General features: G+C 39.8%; 2 protein-coding genes across 3 annotated transcripts; one reads left to right on the top strand and one right to left on the bottom strand.

The window, feature by feature from the left end:
- Positions 1-968: 968 nt before the first annotated feature.
- Positions 969-3,003, bottom strand: LOC114437260 (zona pellucida sperm-binding protein 3-like). Of its 2 annotated transcripts, none has more exons than XM_028407851.1 (8): positions 2,563-3,003; positions 2,355-2,473; positions 2,075-2,178; positions 1,820-1,997; positions 1,626-1,743; positions 1,442-1,545; positions 1,212-1,369; positions 969-1,093 (listed from the first exon to the last, which is right to left on the bottom strand). In XM_028407851.1, exons 1-8 carry the CDS (start codon positions 2,995-2,997, stop codon positions 1,032-1,034), a joined length of 1,278 nt encoding a protein of 425 aa, XP_028263652.1. In that variant the 5' UTR covers positions 2,998-3,003; the 3' UTR covers positions 969-1,031. The 2 variants fall into 2 exon arrangements, with proteins under 2 accessions (XP_028263652.1, XP_028263654.1); XM_028407853.1 differs by having other exon boundaries at positions 1,442-1,524.
- A 6,026-nt stretch (positions 3,004-9,029) lies between these two features.
- Positions 9,030-16,053, top strand: chkb (choline kinase beta). The gene is made up of 11 exons (XM_028408571.1): positions 9,030-9,615; positions 10,259-10,367; positions 10,491-10,604; positions 10,765-10,898; positions 10,981-11,085; positions 12,413-12,471; positions 13,065-13,152; positions 13,345-13,453; positions 13,798-13,898; positions 14,014-14,095; positions 14,697-16,053. Exons 1-11 carry the CDS (start codon positions 9,113-9,115, stop codon positions 14,751-14,753), a joined length of 1,461 nt encoding a protein of 486 aa, XP_028264372.1. The 5' UTR covers positions 9,030-9,112; the 3' UTR covers positions 14,754-16,053.
- The last annotated feature ends 66 nt before the right edge of the window (positions 16,054-16,119 follow it).

The raw sequence follows: 16,119 nt of genomic DNA, 5'->3' as shown, positions 1-16,119 counted from the left end.
TTACTTGAATGTACAATAAGGGAAAAACAGCTGATTCCAAACTGGGGTCAGCGAATCTGAGGTCCTTTTTTAGGCTCATTGGCAAAAGACACGTGCTTCCAAATAAAAGTACATGTTTCTGAGATGTTTTTGGTAAATGGAGTTTATATCATTCCGCCTATGTGAGTCACATTGATCAGTATGGGCCCAACACACAGCAGAGAGGGGGAAACATTGACGCATAAAGGCAAAGAGCCTGAAAAGATATTGTGCTGACAAAGGGAGATCATCGTGTAACAGGAAATTAAACAAGAAGCAGATCAATACTGAATAAAGGCAAACCAATGACAAGGACTCAACCAACAAATCCTCAGGGTGAAAATAAGATGAAACCATATAAGAAAACCAAGGAGGACTTGGTTCCTTGATATCCTCCAAAGGAAAGTGGGATTTCAATTTGTTCAACATAGTTTTAGACTTCTTGAACAACACACATGAGTATCCTCTGGAAAAAAACATGAAATATGGGTAAAATCTCCATGACTTAATGAAAACTGCAATATGGCATCTTTATTAATTTATAATAAATAAACATCAATGGACAGGCTTACATACTGAGCATGCTGTTCAGTGCCTGTGGTGCTGAAACGGTGCCTGTAGTTTTCAAATTGTACCACATGGGGGCGACATATACTCACTGCTTGGCTAACAGAGCTACAATGATTTTTTTTGTTTATGTTTTTGTTAAACAATTAGCAGGGATGACCAAGAAAACAAAATTTGATTCAGCTCTGGTTGACAGTATGTATATTAACCTTTTAAATTTTATGTTTTATTATTAGTTGTTCCATTTATTATTTATTGAGTCACAACCCCTTTCTTTGAAGTCTCAATATATATATAATATAGAGAGCTATTGACTAAACAGACAAGGGCTGTTAAACACCTGATCATTACACAGAATAATACAAAACAGATTTAATAAAATACAGACAGACATGAACCAATGATCAAGTTTATTTTGTTGCTCATGGCCACGGCAGCAAATTGTGTTAAACCAGTCTCTCCCCAATTGGGATGGGACCCAGGGTGACATCACCTTCCCATTCAATAACTAAAAGAGGAAGACAGAAGATATACAAAAAATCAGCTTTGCTGTGGTCGGAGATATAAAAATATGAAACATTATCTCAACCTTGTTAATGAATAGCAAATACTTTGGAAAAACATACTTTCGCTTTGTTTTGAGGACACATCTCGGCCCTTCCTTTCAGGAGAAGCTGGATAGGGTGCAGTGCCAGTACTCCAGCCAGAAGTAATACCTCCTGAATCATAACCACCAGCATCACAAGAAGCACAGGCTGCGTTGTCTCCACTGGCTTCCTTCCACCTGGGAAGAAAGAAAACCTTCTGTAAACACCATGTCAGCCAACCTTAGACACATGCACACATGCATGCTCACCCACTGATGAAGGAACAAGCTCTGTGTTCACTGTCAATGGCAATGGCAGCAGATGAAGCTGTCAAGTGGCAGGTAATGTAAATCTGTAGGTATATCAAACAAGTCTTATTAATAATAAGTATTATTAATAGTCTTATGGTGGAAAGTGATTACACATTTAACTATCAGTCTTAACTCTGCATACCAGTCCACTGTCAGTACCCTGGAACCTGAAGGCCTCCAGCTGGAACTGAAGCTTGTTTTCTGCTGTGCGAGGCATGAACTTAGAGACAGAGCCTGTGATCTTAGCATCAACCAAACAACTGAGAAACAAATGACAGTATTAGAGATGAACAGACATGTGTTTACTAAACACAGCAACTTATGAAGGGACTTTACCCGTGGTTCTCAATGAAGACATATCTAGGGTTAGAGTTGGCATCAGGTGAAAGAGTAGCTACACATGTATCCACATACACGCGGAGGGGTATGTGATGGTACTGCTTGACAGTAGCCTCAATATTAATAATGTCTCCAAGGAAATACTGGTAGCTTGGCCTCTCATACACCCAGTTATCTGTGCAGCAAGACAACACATTTAAATAATGCTGGCAAATGTAGTTGAAAAAACATAAATATTTGTTTTTGAATCACCAGTCATGAGTTTCAGGGTGAAGTACAAGAATTCCTCTGCCACCTTCACTGCTGAAAATGGAGTCCAGACTGGGTCAATAGGAAGGCTGCTCACATTGGACTTTCTAAGTGATAAGACATGTTCTCTTAGACAGCAAAATAAACAAAAATAGAACAGAATAGGGTGCACCTAGAACAGCAAAATTTCATATGATAGTTCATAGTTAGTGGATTCACATAGCATACATATTGGACAATCTTTTGTGTGTTTTGTTTGATGATTGCCATGCAGTCTTCACACCTTGGGTAGTGGCATTCCACAATTACAGCAGTTTTGGCAGTCCTCACTACAGGTGCATTTCCCAGAGGCTGAGGATTATAGCTCAGAGTGAAGGAGTAGACGAAGGAATCCTCTGTCATCTAGCAAAGGCATAAATGCAAATACATTAACATTGTTTCTGTAGGTGTGTGCACTCTTTGCTGACTGGTATTTTGCATTGTGTTCCTACCATTAATGAGCTACCGCAGTCTTGCAGCTGAGCTTCAAAAATTAACACCCGAGCAGCAGTATCCTCTGCAGTAATCCGACACGTTCCCAGGGTTAGGTCAGCTGAATTGATGAATTGGCCAATTCCAAATAAATCCTTCTTGACTTCCACGTGAGCATCTTTCTCTCTACACTCGACAGCAACAGTTGCAGCAGGAACTGGATGCCTCAGCTCAAATGGCACTTCAGCCTGGGGTTCAGGTTTTGGATCTTCAGGGTATGTCCAGGTGAGTGGTTTTTCAAAGGTGTGCTTTTGCTGTTGGGGATCTGTCCTTAGAGGTGGCGAAGCCCTCTGGAACACTGGTGCGAAGGGTCTGTAATTACCCCACTGAGCATCACAGAGGCTGCTAAGAAAGGCCAGTGCCACGAAGCAAACAGCAGTACCCTTCATACCCATGACAAGTTCACCAGGTGCTGAATGAAAGCTGGAATGATGCACCTACTTTTATAATAGAGCAACTCTACTTCTTTAACATGCCCACCCCTTCAGCTGACCATGCCTCATCAGACTCGATGAGCACAAAGCTCAGCCAATGAAATGATTTCAGCAACACATTATGACTTTGTGCTTTGAGCAGCTTTTAGATTATTCTCTAACTTTTCTGTTAAAATGTGACATGCAGAGCAGTGACAGATTTTTTTCATGCACATTTTCTTTATGTATGTGAGAAAAGACAAATAGCAAGCTAAAACGTATGGTTACCAAAGTTTATGTTTACTTGCCCTTGACATGACATCAATAGTCTGCCAAAGTACGTTTTGTTAAGGTCAAAGAATCAATATGTTTTTAACAGGTATCAACCATGTTTAGACAGAGAGCACAATCAAGTGCCAATCTCATATTCAGTAATTCTGCAATATGCAGAATATGAAGCAAATTGAGGCAAAACATGAAATCACTGCTATCATGAGACATCTCAAACATTTTCTGAAATTCTCTAATTTGCACACATTTCCAATAGATGGAAAAATATCTCAACACTGGTACTGTATATTATGCAGTACGGCAAAATGTTTGTGCTGTAATCCAAAGCGAGAAGAATTACATAGATAAAATATGAACGATATATGAAAGTTTGAAAGATGATCACTCAAAGATGTTTCCAGTTCTACATGCCCTGCTGCCCTACTGATTACCTTAACATGTTTTTTTATTATATACATATATGCATCATAAAATTACAGTCATATATTTATATGACTGTATTTTATGATACAAAAGCTTAGGTTTTCTCAGATTCTGCATTTTAAGCAATGGGAAAAAGATAAGATCAGGTGTTTATTTACATTGTGACTGGCACAGTGTAGGTCACACAGACCCTGTGAAGGTTTTTCTTTTGAAATTGTACAAACAAGATGGACTTTATTCATTCTTAACTAATACCAAAGGGTTAGCCTGCTGTAGCAAATGTGGTAATAGTAATCAATAATATTACTGGATACATAAAAGTGTGTTTGTTGTCCTATATTATTTCTATTAACTAATGCACCTTTGTTTAGGAGTTCACTGTTTGTCTCAACCAGAAGGTCAACCAGAAACCGGAGCATTTGATTGGCAGATGCGAACAGCAAATATGATGTGAGCAAGCCGGAATTACCCATACCTTATAAAAGTCAGCATATTTGCACAGTAACTTTCACAGCATATGTTGTCTGTGTAGCCACAGCCATGAAGCTGATTTGTTGTCTTCTGGCAGTTGGCCTGCTTGGCTGTCTGGTGGATGCTCATTATTCTAAGCACCTCCAGCGGCTTTAGAGCTCACACATCCCTCCAAAGACACCCCTCACCTCAGCAGCCTAAGCTGCCTCAGAAGCCTGAACAGAAACATTTCACACTTGTGAAGTGGCTAACAACCACTTCCCCCGTGTGGGGCTCCTGACAGCTCTGCTCCAGACTATGTTCAGCTATAAACTGTTGCTTTGATGGTGCATGTACTAGTCATTTACTCAAAACATTTAATATTCTGAGACTAAATGATGAACTACAACATTAGCATGTGTTTGTGTGTTTGAATTTCTTTATTGGTCACAGCATAGCTTTACAACGGGTTAAAACAGACTGGCAAAGAATGTATTCATCAGAAACATTTGGGTTTAAATAAGGCAAGGCTCACTGAAATGATTATCTGACTAACTGAAAGACTGTATTTCCTGTTTAGGCTGCTCGTGCAGTGCAGATACTTTGACACCACAGTTGAGGGTTACCAACCACTCTTATTGCTGGGACAGATGAGGGGGGCCTACACCTCATTCTACATGGACTCCGACTACCCAGTTACAAAGGTGCTTAGGGATCTGGATTACATTGAGGTTAGAATGCTGATGTACACTGTACACCTTGTCCTTTGGTCACAGATGTCCTTATCATGATGACCCTTTCCTAACAACCCTGGTCCCTGTAGGTGCCTCTTCAGGACTTTAGTTCCCATCCCACCACAGGCATTTTGTAAGGTAGCCAGGTGTCTAAAGTCTGTCAGACTGTTAAAGGTAGGGTAGGAGATTTTGAAAACTCAGTGAGTCAGCCAGATTTGAAAAGTAAACACACGGCCCTTTCTCTCGGAGGTTACCCTGAAGTCACGCCTCCCAACCAGTCTGTGACTTTGGCCATCATGAACGTACCTCTCTGGTGCGCGCAGAGCAGGTAGAGAGTGACACCAGTCAACTAATCGCGATGTTTTTAGCGTTTTATAGCTTTGACAGATGATTAATATTCTTTGTTTTAAAGCGAAACTGCTGAACTAATTGGTTGCTAACGGATTGTAAAGAGAAGTTACACTAATTTAACAAAAAGTGCATCAGAATGAAATCTCCTACCCTACCTTTAAAATGCAATTTAATTTTCTTCTTACTTGACTTGACTGTGACTTTAACTGACCATGGAGATGTCTTGAGAGATCCCTTGTTAGATTTACCAAGAAGGACAGAGCTGAGACAACTGTGGTTAGCAGTCGGTCGATTGTCATTGAAAAAACAGTTAGGAGAAACAACAACAAACATGGCATCTGCACAATAAAGAAAAAAGGTGTAACTAATGGACCGCCACCTTACCGTGGTGGAGGGGTTTGAGTGTCCAGATGATCCTAGGAGCAATGTTGTCGGGGGCTTAATGCCCCCAGCAGGGTCTCCCAAGGCAAACAGGTCCTGGGTGATGGGCCAGACTAAGAGCGATCCAAAAACCCCTTATGAAGAAAAGACAAACAAGGACCGTGACGTCGCCCGGTATGGTGTTTGGAGTTTGGTTTGCATTGCCGGCAGTAAGTCAGACCTGTTCCCGGTGCATGTTGGACTCAGGCACTAGTGCCTTTTGTCACCGGTTCTGTTCATAATTTTTATGGACAGAATTTCTAGGCGCAGCGAGGGACCGGAGGGGATCTGGTTCGGGAACCATAGGATTTCATCTCTGCTTTTTGCAGATGATGTTGTCCTGTTGGCTTCATCGATCAAGGACCTCCAGTGTGCACTGGGACGGTTTGCAGTGAAGAGAGAGTGTGAAGCGGCTGGGATGCGAATCAGCACCTCCAAGTCTGAGGCCATGGTTCTCGACCGGAAAAAGGTAGTTTGTCCTCTCTGGGTGGGAGGAGAGCTCCTGCCCCAAGTGGAGGAGTTTGTGTATGTCGGGGTCTCGTTCACGAGTGAGGGAAAAATGGAGCAGGAGATTGACAGACGGATCGGTGCAGCTTCCACAGTAATGTCTGTTGTTGTGAAGAAGAATGGCATACTTGCCATTAGAATAAACAGACATCACAATAATTTCTGTTTTTACGAGTTATTATGCCCAAGGCATATGCAAAATATGTGGTCGCTTAGGGCCCCCAAGAGCGCAAAACATCTATGATAAAATACATATTTTGTATTTTAAAAAAAACATTGATTAATACAAACGGGATGATATTACACATTCAGTAGCGTGTATTACACACAGTGCAGCCTATAGGATGTTGAAGCATGAGCTGGTGGTATGAAATTTTGCTTAGGGCCCCATAAAGGCTTGGGCCGGCCAGGATCTAAAGGAAAGTGGCTACTACTCTGGTGACTTCCTAGACAAAAGTCTGATATAGTTCAGATGTCTCTAATTGATAGAGGTAAGATGTGTAACTTTTTTCTCTATTGTATATGACCATCCAAGGGATCATAAGAATTAATTTTGCTTGCAGTTGGTAAAACTTTAATAACTAGTTTTGTCACTTTTCACTTATTTCCCATATACTTAAGGGGGAACTGCAGGAAGTTGTTCAGCTCTGGAACACACACAGAGTTCGCACAGGGTAACTATAGGCATAGACCTTAATCAATTAATACATGATCATATTCTGTCAAATATCATTTTCATCAAATATCATATGGCACATTATATTGGCACCAGGAGTGTATGTCTATGACCTAAATACACATCTGACCACAGTTCAGTTTTAACCTGCATTGGGCAATATACTATCCAGAGACAACAGTGCAACTTCCAACATTATGCAAACTAGTTAAGATAGACATAGATCTCTATACAAAACTACTATAAGCTGTTATTTTGCCTAATAAAATTGCATCTTAGCAGTAAACATTATTTGCATATTTAATTTTTGGTCAAGTGACGACTTTGTTGAAAAAACAACAAATGATATTAATGAACACACAGAGAATATAACAGAACAAAGTGAAATGGATGTATATGTGCCTGAGTGAGAGGGGCATTTATGCAATGTCCATTGTATAAAAGATGGCGGACAGTATAGCCTCTATTTCAGCCCGGAGCTCTGGATAGCTGTTGTAAGTTGACGGCAGTTCCAAAGTAGGGCCACAAGTGTGTGCAATGGGCCACCGTGTTATACATGGGTGAATATGACTTCAATTTCCTTGACGCATATGACATCAGACCCGGTCACAAATCGCAACATCTTCCGGAGGCCAACATGACAGTCCACTGATGTATTGATTTAAGAACCGGAGAGATTGGTTCTCGGCTGGAGTAGCTGGAGAGGCTGTAATCAGTTTTAACACCTTTTGCGTTGTTGGTTTAAGATCATCATCATTTCTTGCACACTTTGGAAACACTGCCTCAGAGGTGGTCCTGCAACTGCTATATTATCCAGTGCATATTTTGGTTGCTGTATTATTTGTTTGTGGGCCACTTGGAAAAGCACAGCTTTCAGGTTGTCTTGTGATGGGACTGTTCTTACTCCCATGCGATCCATGAGACCAAGAAGTTCATCTTGATCATCACCAACTAGAGTCTCTTGCAAAGCAGTGGACAAGAGATCTCGCTCAAACTGGCTCAGATACAACATCAGGGAATCAAACAGTAAACCACTGCATCTGACACCAAGCGCCACTGGACTCTAGAGCAGTGGAGACGTGCTCTTTGGAGTAACGAATCATGCTTCTCCAACTGGCAATCTGATGGATGAGTCTAGGTTTGGCAGTTGCCAGTTGCCTTGTCTGACTGTATTGTGCAAAATGTAAAGTTTAGTGGAGGGGGAATTATGGTGTGGGGTTGTTTTTTTCAGGAGCTGGGCTTGGTCCTTTAGTTCCAGTGAAAGGAACTCTGAATGCTTATCTGGCACTGCAAAATAAAATAGATAAATAAAACAATGTATTAAAATCAGTGTTACTGCCAATCACTGGCCCATCTCAGGGTCTAATCATAATAATTCATAATAACAATAATTCAAATGTTTTATGGAAATTATTTTGATTTTGTGGTTTTCCTGATTTAAAAAAAAGGAGTTTTGGTAAACAACTGGCCTTTAAAGGGTTAAAATCCTGAAAATATAATTAATATTTGATATGTATATTTCAGGCTTTAAGTTGCTTTAAAAGAGTCATTTAAAGTGTGAAAAAAATATGTCATATTTTTACAGCAGTTTTTAAGGTGGGTACATTTTTTGTCCCGAGGATCATAAGTGTGAGTTTTGTGTTAAAAATGCCACTGCAAAAAAAAAAAACAATGCATCAAAATCAATGTTACTGTCAATCATTGACACATCAAAGGCTCTTAGTATAATAGTAATCAAATACTACATGGAATGTATTTTATGGAAATTATTTTGGTTTTTTGTTTTTTTTCCATAAAAAACGGAGGGGGTTTGGTAAACAAACTGGCCTTTACAGTACGTAAAACAGTACAGAAATAATAGCTGGTAAAAACAGAAATTTTCTCATAAAACAGAAAATATTTCTGGTAAAAACAGGATTTATTTTTTACTCAAGTGAATGCAATACGCTTCCGTAAAATAGTTGCTTATTTATTAATATAAATAGAACTGTGACTATCCTCATTAAGACAACACGTAAACACTTCATTTCCCATAATCCTTCAGCCAACCGGAAGCTAACGTGGATTCAGCAAGGAGCAATTACATTGGCTTGTGATCTCAAACCTGAATTCTGATTGGCCGTTGGGTCCTGAGCTTGGCTCAGTCATAGGGCTCAGTCCAAACCAACGGTCGACTGCGCTGCGCGTGTGAGGTGATTAAATTGGTAGGGCTGTTATACGATACGTGCGCTGTCAACCGCCTCCCATGCGTTTCAGACTTCCCAGCCATGTTTGGCTCATCCGGTTAAGTAGCTTTACCGGCCAACTGCGTTTGTCAGCCGGCCCTCCTTCCAGCCTCCTCAGACTGACAGTTCACGCCAGTGTTCCTTTACTCTTTGCCAGGAGCCTCGCGATGCAGCCCAGCCGAAATGTGACCAGTGGCGAGAAGGGCTTGGACAAAACAGACAAACCAGGGCCGGGTCTTTACAGCAGCAACATTCCCGCTGTCACCGCGGAAGACATAAATCCTCCAGCGGAGAAGAAGCGGACGGAAAACACGCTTGTTCTCAGCGAGAGAAACCTTAAAACCCCGAGTCCTCTGTTTTTGACCAACTGTGATGACGACTCGGAGGCAGAGTCTTTTCGGGATGGGAGAAGCGAGGAGGTGGACCGGGACACCAGGGGCAGGGCCCATGCTTGGTGTCGAGATTTTCTGTCAGGGTCGTGGAAGACCATCCAAGAGAGAGATTTTCAAATCAGCATCGTCAGGTACAAAATTACCGCTATACGTACATAAGATAACAACACAAGAGCATCCTTATGACAACCATAGAATAGTTCAGTGTGTGTGTGTGTGTGTAATAACCCGTTCTGTAAAGTTGAACAAACAATGCTGTGTGATCTTCATACGGAAGCGCTCAACTGCCACAGTAGATTTTTTTTATCACTATCACGGTAAAACGTAAAAAGTATAGAACTATATAACAATAAATTATCATCGTTATAACGGTATAGTGAATTCTACTGTGGCAGTTCAGCCCTTCCGTAGCTTAAGAACAGTCTTCCGGGATGATTATGCACGACCGCCAGTGTGATTGGTCTTTGTATAGCAGAGGCACTGGTACCTCTTGCCCAGGGACACGTCAGAATGCACACATGGTGGGGGATAAAACTGCCAAACTTGTGGATATTGCACAACCGCTCTTACCACCTGAGCCACAGCCACCCCATCGCAAGGAACAATACTGATCAATTATTATGCAATTATCAAATTGTTGTAAGGGTTGTGAAGGACTTGGAATTCAAAGATGTATTCAAGTGTATATTGTGCTTGTTTGTGTTTACTGGTGTCAAAGACTGCAGTCATGCTGAGTTGGTACAATGTGATAACACTGGTGTTTTTGTTTTGCAGCGGAGGGCTCAGTAATCTACTGTATCTGTGTAGTTTGCCTGACCATGTGCACAGTGTGGGAGAGGAACCTCGCCAAGTGCTCCTCAGAGTCTATGGTGCCATCTTACAGGTTGGTTTGTCTGTTTACATGTGAATGAGTGTGTTTTTCTGCAATGTTATGGTATTATGGGAGGAAATCATGTACTGTTATTGCAGTCAGTGAGCTCTGACCTTCCTGTCTTTTCTGATGCAGGGTGTGGACTCCCTGGTATTGGAAAGTGTGATGTTTGCCATTCTTGCAGAAAGAAGTTTGGGGCCCAAACTTTATGGCATCTTTCCCGAGGGCCGGTTAGAACAGTATTTACCGGTATATGTACCTTATTGCTCACATCAATGCACACATAGTACTTTTTCCCATGGCTCTTATTCGTATCTGAGTTTTGTGTGTTTATAAATGAGGTTGTATAGAAGTATACTTTCATGCAATAAAGCAGGTTATTGGAAAATCAATGTTTTTTTTTTTTCAGAACACACGCATGCACACCAATCAGCTTTCAGATCCAGGCATCTCGGCTGAGATTGCCACCAAGTTGGCTCATTTCCATGAAATGGTTATGCCCTTTAACAAAGAGCCCAAGTGGCTGTTTGGGACCATTAACAGGTAAGGAAGTATATGGCTGTCTTTCTATTAATAAAATCAGATTACTATTTTACAGTAAAATATAATTCCGCTACTTTTCTAGATACATGGATCAAGTGATAAAGATAAATTTTACACGTGAAGCACATGTGAAGAAGTACAAGAAGTTGATGAAGTTGGACCTGCCTGCTGAGCTAGAGAATCTCCGGTGAGTTGGGATGCAACCAAATAAAGAGTGTCTTTATGCATATGGCATACATAGAGTGGAAACACAGTGTCAGCCCGGTCAAACGTGTACCTGTGTTTCAAAATACCTGTGAAGATTGATAGCAGGGAAGTTGTGCAATCTCTGCAATCTCCTTAACCAATTGCCAGCTAGATGTTTGTAAGGGCCATCTCACTTTACTAGCTACTACTTTCATATTTGCAAGAGACAAATTATGTAGCCAACAAAAACCCCTGGTTATAAATAATACAAAAATTATTCTATATCAGATGAAAGGAAAACATTATAGGGACATAATTAAATACAAATGCGCTTCTCTTCTGTCTGATGGTGAGGTAGCAAGGTAACACTGTCCTCATCTGATTAAATGAATTTAGAATAATGTGTCTGTATCTGTGCCAGGATCCATGTGATGTAAGTTTAGTTGTTGGAGGGGGATTAAGGCTCTGCAAAGATGTCCACATATCCAGCAATTAGTTCTCTGCATGGCCATGGTCACAGCAACCAAAACACTATGAACTATGAATTTAAAGAGAGGCTTAAGATTTTGTATTTTTATTTATATAGGGGCATCTGTATCTATGATGTCCACTACCGTTTGTGTCCACAAGGTAGGATAAGTCTATCCTAAATCCTGTATACATTACATTAATTTTTTTCCTGTGTACAAACCTTTAAATTGTAGGCTACAATTACCTTTTTGCTACATTCAAACTGACATTCAGCTTTCTGATTTCTATAGATATTTAGACAGTATGTCCTCACTATCAGACGAAGGATCATTAATAACACTGTAACAAGGCTGTAAAAAAGTTAATACAACCAAGCATTTAATCATAGGGACAGATTAAGCTGTGTGTCTCTTACCTCTGTAATGGCTGACCTTTGTCCCAGTGCCACCACGACACTGTTCACACAGTCTGACGTCCGGACTAACAGAGAATCAGACCTGTTTATTGGTTCTGTTTATCTATGAATGGATGTTATCTTATAGATATGTACTACTCTGCCATTAAAGGCCTGTGTCTTGGTGCAGTCAGCTGTCATCAAACTTATCTGAGTTGAAAGAACATCATGTTACACAAGACTGTTTTCTTAACTTTTTACATGTTACATAGTTTAGTCCATCTTTACAGTGTTAAAGGAATAAAAGATGTAGGACATCTGTATTTAGGACAAGGATGTAGTAGTGCATTTGTAGTTTTTTAATTGATACTCAAGTGTCTTGTTTGCCATAATGTGACACTGACCAACTCATTCTCTGTGCTCTCTTTCACCTCTGTTCCTCTGACTCTTGTTTCCACAACAGTGCACTACTGGCAGCAACTCCTTCACCGGTGGTGTTTTGCCATAATGACGTCCAAGAAGGTAAAGTTGTTAGTCTTCCTGTCATCACTCCCTTCCCTGTCCTCACACCTTTATTTCAGTCTGATTGATCCACCCTCTGGCTCTAATGGGCTTGGGCAGACTTATAAATAGGTGCAGCTGATATTCAAATGCATCATCCACTATGTGGAAACACGTCACTGATTTAGATGAGATGGCAGGCAGAGATTCAGGTTTCTCATGGTAAATTAGAGTCTCACAAGTGAGACAGTCACCTCAGCTGAACCTACACAAACCTGAGCTAAAGTATGTAGACATCTGAACATTAAACCTATTTCGTAAGCCTATGACTGGGATTCACTTACCTAAGCCACAAGAGCATCTGCAGCGTTTGATGTTGATATAAGCTAAGCATCAGTTATTAAATTTAACAGAAGACCAGCAATGTGCAAAGGAGTATATATCATCAGTTTATTTGTAGGAAAAGATTTATTTACACATGAGCTTAAACAAGCACAAGTAAAACAATCTGTGTGTTTAGTCTGAACGATTCATATTCTTGTGAACTGGAATAATTAGAGTGTAATTCAGCAGTGTGGATCACGGTAGTTTCCTCTCTTGTTTTGCTGCTGCAGGTAACATTCTTGTGCTAGAAGACCATGACCACACCTCAACAGATACACTCATGCTGATTGACTTTGAATACAGCAGTTACAACTACAGGTATCACATGAACTCTTATTGATATTATTTGATGTACACATTGGTTTGGTTTTGGTGATCAGATGCCGTTTTGGTTCAGCTAATCAAATTATTTGTATATCTGCAGTATCCAGTATCTTATGTTGAGACATCTGTGATTTAGGCTGTGCATTGTCTTTTAAAGTGAATAATATAATGTTTTTGTTTGTGCAGGGGTTTTGACTTTGGTAACCATTTCTGTGAGTGGATGTATGACTACACCTACAACGAGTGGCCCTTTTACAAAGCCACGCCGGAGAACTATCCAACCAGAGAGCAGCAGGTCAGTCATCACACATAGCATTCCTTGACTAATTTTAACAGTGCTTAAATTCCACCACCATGCTGCATTGTAAAGAGGCAGAAAACAGGTTAACCACAATGCAGATTTTTCATCTCGGTCTCATCAATAAGGCACAGTAGAGTTTGTTTTGGTTATGCAGGGCCATCTAATGGTGAATCTTGTAAATGCAATTTCGAGTTCATTAGGGGGATCCACTATACATCAAAGGCAGCAAATGTAGTTAATGTGCAGTAAACAAATCACAGAAGTTAAGTTGTAGTAAATAAATAAATACTTTTAATGCATTTATTAACATGCCACAAATCATTTGCTTCTTATTTCAGCTTCTTTTTATCAGAAGTTATTTGGCAGAACAAAAAAGATACTCTGATATTTCTGGGGACAAGACACAGATCGAAGAGGATATGATTATTGAAGCAAACAGGTGACGCAGTGTTAAATGAAATTGCAGCAATGAATGTGAGTCATGGTTATGGAATGTTCCGTGACAGTTATGGTATCAGGTTCATGACATTCTTTCGTTTTGTTTTAAACTCTAGATATGCATTAGCATCACACTTTCTCTGGGGACTCTGGTCCATCATTCAAGCCAAGATATCCAAGATTGAGTTTGGCTACATGGTAAGAAGTTTGATTTTTTTGTCTTTGCAAGCATATGTAAGCCCTCTTTGAGGAGGTGATGAAGGTAATATATTTAAACTTCCAAGATCTTTTTTTTCTGTCATTTATATAGAATATTAGTAGTAGTAGTAACTACACCCTTAACCTCAAATGTTAACTTTCAGTCAGATGGCTTCACATTATTTTTAATCACTCTTTAATGTGATGACTACAGTAATCAAAGACAGACCACACACATCGTTTGTTTTGTCTGTGCCTATTACAGTGTCCAAAGGACACCTTTGCTTTGGGCTTTTTATGGCAATCTTATATTTGTTCTGTTTGCAGATACATGTACGTTTACAACAGTAGTTGCAACATTTACTTCTTTTTGTGTCATGTGGTCTGCTCTTTTTTTTCTGAATTGGCTGGAGTGGCCATAACTAAGGAGAATTTTAACATCTGTAACTAGAACATCTGATTCTAATTTCATCAGGTGTACTTACTTTTAATGCTATATTTCCCTTCTTTGAGTGAATCATATAACTGAATCTAAGAACATAAACACACAAAAAAGCCAGACATTTACTTCAACTCCTAGTAAACAAATGTATTTTTGCAGGACTATGCCCAGTGTCGTTTTGATGCCTACTTCAAGCAAAAGAAACTCTTCACCTGATTCGATGCGCCAGTCAGAATGCACCGTCTCATTTATTTGTTTTCATCATTCTTCAAACTTCAAGCCATTTTTCTGACTAGATACTTTCCAAACATGACTTTTTTAAGCTATGCAGGTCAATGATAAGATAATGCACGGTCAAAGCCTTCAAGCAATCCATTTTATATAAGCACCACAGTGTGTAATTTAGGGCTATAATCTCCCGGTCGACTGGTCGATTTATTAGTAGATGCATTCTGGTTCGACCAAACTTTTATCAGGAGGAATGTACCAAGTGCTAATGGGGGTATTTTTTTTGGCGCACCCGTTTCACAGGTAACAGTTGATCTTTGAACACCCCCCCCCCTTGTTTTCACTGCTTTAGTTTAGCCTGACCCACTAGAGACAGAGAGTACCGGCCCGGTGGTTTGCTGAATATTTGTTTAGTTTTGACCGTGTCATCTCATCTTTGGACCACTTTTTAAAATTTGGCATGTTTGTCTTTTAGGTCAGAATTGGCCAGCATTTCCAGAAAATTACCATGTTTTAATTTCAGACTGAAAATCTCACTGTAATAGCCAATTCTGATGAGCTCTATGGTTTTAGTGAGTTTTTGTAGTTATTCTACCTCACTTCTCTTGTGATTTTTGTTTTGCATTATGGTGTATAGAGTCCATAAGGACTGATTATAACGATATCCTGTAGAGGATATCACACTCCATCCAATTTTACTGAAGACCATGTGAAAGTCCATGAAGTTTGGTTAAAAGGTACATTCAACAAATTACTACTTGAGGGTTTTTTTGTAATAGAGGAATACTAGTTGTATTCAATAATACTGTTAAGCATTTGATTAGCACTTAGAGTAAGAAGGTTATATTCAGTATCATCAACCATTTTAGCTATCTGTCAGTAATTACACATTTTCTACACTTTTCAGCTTGTTTGTACACCAGTGTTTTTAATCTTTGCTTTTCTTTGAAACAACCATGTGACATTCTTACTCACTGTATTAGAACTAATATGTCCACCTGTATGTAATAAGATCAGGATCCACAAATAACTGAAATCTGTGTTGGAATGACTTGCTGTAGCTTAATTACTCTTTATTTATTTAGATTCTGGATTAGACCTAATGCACTGCCATTAGAGTCTCCATCATAGCTGTGTAAAAATGGTCTCATACAGAGATACTAAAAGCTTCCCTGGGAACACTGTAGTTTTTTAACGCTGCATTGTCTCAGTGTATTCTGTCAAAGCCTTTCTGTTTTTGCACTACTAAAAATGTGATGTAAAAGATAATAAATCTGCTTAGACTGTGTGCCACTGTATGTCCTTATATGTGTTTTAAAAAAACATGAGATTACTTTCATATAACTGCAAAGTA

This window comes from Parambassis ranga, chromosome 6 (genome assembly GCF_900634625.1).
Source record: "Parambassis ranga chromosome 6, fParRan2.1, whole genome shotgun sequence".
NCBI lineage: Eukaryota > Metazoa > Chordata > Actinopteri > Ambassidae > Parambassis > Parambassis ranga.
Note: the sequence above shows the minus strand (reverse complement) of the source record. Positions and strands in the feature narration are given on the sequence as shown.

Excerpts from the sequence above, each read along its gene's own strand:
- chkb (XM_028408571.1), top strand. The coding sequence starts at position 9,113 with ATGCGTTTCAGACTTCCCAGCCATGTTTGGCTCATCCGGTTAAGTAGC. Across the intron at positions 11,086-12,412 it reads GCTGAGCTAGAGAATCTCCG|TGCACTACTGGCAGCAACTC; the intron begins GTGAGTTGGGAT and ends TTTCCACAACAG. Across the intron at positions 13,454-13,797 it reads ATCCAACCAGAGAGCAGCAG|CTTCTTTTTATCAGAAGTTA; the intron begins GTCAGTCATCAC and ends TTCTTATTTCAG.
- LOC114437260 (XM_028407851.1), bottom strand. The coding sequence starts at position 2,997 with ATGGGTATGAAGGGTACTGCTGTTTGCTTCGTGGCACTGGCCTTTCTT. Across the intron at positions 1,744-1,819 it reads GTCTTCATTGAGAACCACGG|TTGTTTGGTTGATGCTAAGA; the intron begins GTAAAGTCCCTT and ends TTTGTTTCTCAG. Across the intron at positions 1,370-1,441 it reads GCTTGTTCCTTCATCAGTGG|GTGGAAGGAAGCCAGTGGAG; the intron begins GTGAGCATGCAT and ends CTTTCTTCCCAG.